This window comes from Papaver somniferum, chromosome 9 (assembly GCF_003573695.1).
Source record: "Papaver somniferum cultivar HN1 chromosome 9, ASM357369v1, whole genome shotgun sequence".
Classification (NCBI taxonomy): Eukaryota; Viridiplantae; Streptophyta; class Magnoliopsida; order Ranunculales; family Papaveraceae; genus Papaver; species Papaver somniferum.
The window spans coordinates 186,917,139-186,919,642 of NC_039366.1; the positions used below are offsets into that span (position 1 = coordinate 186,917,139).

Sequence of the window (2,504 nt, forward strand, 5' to 3'; positions counted from 1 at the left end):
TAACCTTCTCTTCACCGTTGATCCTGGCTTCTTTTGGGGATGAGGTAAAGTAACTCTTCGGGAGTTATTAGGTGCTCCGCGGTACATCGTGTTTTCGGTACATCTTTTAACTTCTGCCCTTAGATTGGTTCGGGCAAAGATCCGACGCCGCCGGGATAGGCTTCTTGGCTATGGGTGTGTGTCATCGTGTTTTGATGACTTTGTCTGCATGCTCTCCACGTATCTTCCTATATACACGTGTTTGATGATGAAATATGTACACACAAGATTTAAACAAAACTCAAATCTTCTCCATCAATATTGAAAAAATCTCCCTTTTTCTCACTACCAATAAAACTAGTTGTATTCTTCCATAATATTTTTATTTCTACCACTCTTCACATACTACCAAGCTAATAACTAAATATATTATCCTATAGAATAATGTCTTTTCCGTATCCGTTTCGCTAAAATAAGAATATCCGATAAGATATCCGTTATCCGAAAATTCGAATAATATCCCTTTACAACACTAATATCTACTTCATTCATTGACCAACTCAGATTCCCAATTTACTTGACCAACGGTCGATTTGAGAATTTGAATTGACTTTGACCATCATTTTACAGGGGAATAATTATCTCAAGTCTACCTTGTTCCGCGGGACAGCAGATAAGAAACAACTAGCGTCTACGCAGGAATCAACAATTGGAAGTGTGCCAGAACAGAACAATGCGTAATAGTTTTTGCCAAAAACAACCACGGAAAAGACCTAACAACATCCAAATTAAATTCCCACCGGCAATTGTGATGTCAAAATCCATCAGTGCTTATCTATCTTGCTTACGTCTCACCTCTTAATGGGCATGTTTCAACTTTCGCATGTCAATTCGATCAATAGAAACCTCACAAAGTTGTCAATTTTCTCCATGGTATTTCCAAGAACAATAACCCATGGAAATTGATTTCTGCATTGAAATCTTTTACCAAGAGGTGTTTTTGTCTTCCTATTTTGATTGCGTAAAAATTTCCATCAGAATTTTTGGCTCAATGTTTATCAAAAACATCATATTCGCCAGTTCTAAAATCACTCAATTTAATAATACGAACACCATGCAAACAGACATGCAATTAAAAATCCTTAAAAATCAACATCTAAAATTCAACAAACAGTGACCAAGTCACAAACGAGAATCAAAGTCTTCGAATTACAAAAACATGAAAAATCCCTAATTTTACAAATTTTCATTAATCACATCTACAATTTCTATAATTCTATACAAGAAAAAACCCTAGTTATCATCGACCAATCAATTACCAATCAAAGAAGGAGAATGTTGAATGATAGATCTCCCAATAGAACTAATCCATTCGTTCTTCTCTTTAACAGAATCAGCAAGAAAATACAGAGTATCATAATCATAACTATTAGTAATAATCTGGAAAGGAAAATCCTGATTGAAGATAATATCCTGAGCACATTTAACAGCAAGACAATTAGCACCAACAGAAATAACACCACGAGGTTTAACATCAGGCGAATTTACATTTGAATCTTTAAACCAAAACAATTTCCCCTGTTTCAACACGAACCAGCGACGCCTCCATGTTTTTATGTATTCGCCTTGTTTCGTTAACCAACCAGATTTTTCTGGGTTGGTCCAGTATTCGACGCCATCGTAATCTTCTTCTGCTGTATATGATCTCTGTATCGCTTCCATTGCTGCTTGCCATATCAAACTCACCATCTTTTGTTTTATGAGATGAGATTTGTTGTTCTTTATGAGATATGGATGGGTTTTGTAGTGTGAAAAAGAGAGATGGAAAGAGGTTTTTGTCGTTTGAAAAGAGAGGAGGGTGGATTAGGCTGGAATTTATTGGATTATTATACGAGCGGGGAGGTAGGGTTTTTGGTATTTTGTTTTTTACTCTCCAGCTTTTTCTCTATTTGTGGAGAGTCTATATAGAGGACGATAACCATGTGCTGTTTTAAATTCGTAGCAGTTGAGCATGTGGATGGTAAAGTTGAGGCACATGTTTTTCTTGGTACGTAAACTAGGGGCAGAGGTTGGACGGTAGGGTTGGCTTCATTGGTTTTACCGGATTACGTCTGTCAACGTCAATACGTGCTCACGAAGCGATTTTTTTCCCAACAAAGAATATTATTACAAGTAACTAGTTCAAAGCCTGATAAGCTAAGCTCCAATTACTACATTAGTTGAACAGGTTATCGTGCTAGTCTATCACCAAGCCTCGTGAGGAACGAGACCAATAGAGCCGAAGCAAATAGGGGTTGTGATTATGTCGCAAGGGGCAAGCTAACTCTACCTTCCATGTCAAATTTTGTAATATTGTCTCATTGGGGACTCGAACCTGGGATCTCCTGGAGCGTATGAAACCTCTGTGAAATGGGGATGACCAGCTGATCTAGGTGCCCCGTCTTAAGATTTTCCGAGAAGGAGGAACGAACTTCATTCATACGATAAGTCATGTGCAACCTTAGTGAAATGAGGAAGAGAATCGA

General features: G+C 37.7%; 1 protein-coding gene across 1 annotated transcript; it reads right to left on the reverse strand.

The window, feature by feature from the left end:
- Positions 1 to 1,104: 1,104 nt before the first annotated feature.
- LOC113313379 (pleckstrin homology domain-containing protein 1-like) lies at positions 1,105 to 1,909 on the reverse strand. Its single transcript, XM_026562138.1, has one exon. It carries the CDS (start codon positions 1,726 to 1,728, stop codon positions 1,291 to 1,293), a length of 438 nt encoding a protein of 145 aa, XP_026417923.1. The 5' UTR covers positions 1,729 to 1,909; the 3' UTR covers positions 1,105 to 1,290.
- Between the last annotated feature and the right edge of the window lie 595 nt (positions 1,910 to 2,504).

Excerpts from the sequence above, each read along its gene's own strand:
- LOC113313379 (XM_026562138.1), bottom strand. The coding sequence starts at position 1,728 with ATGGTGAGTTTGATATGGCAAGCAGCAATGGAAGCGATACAGAGATCA.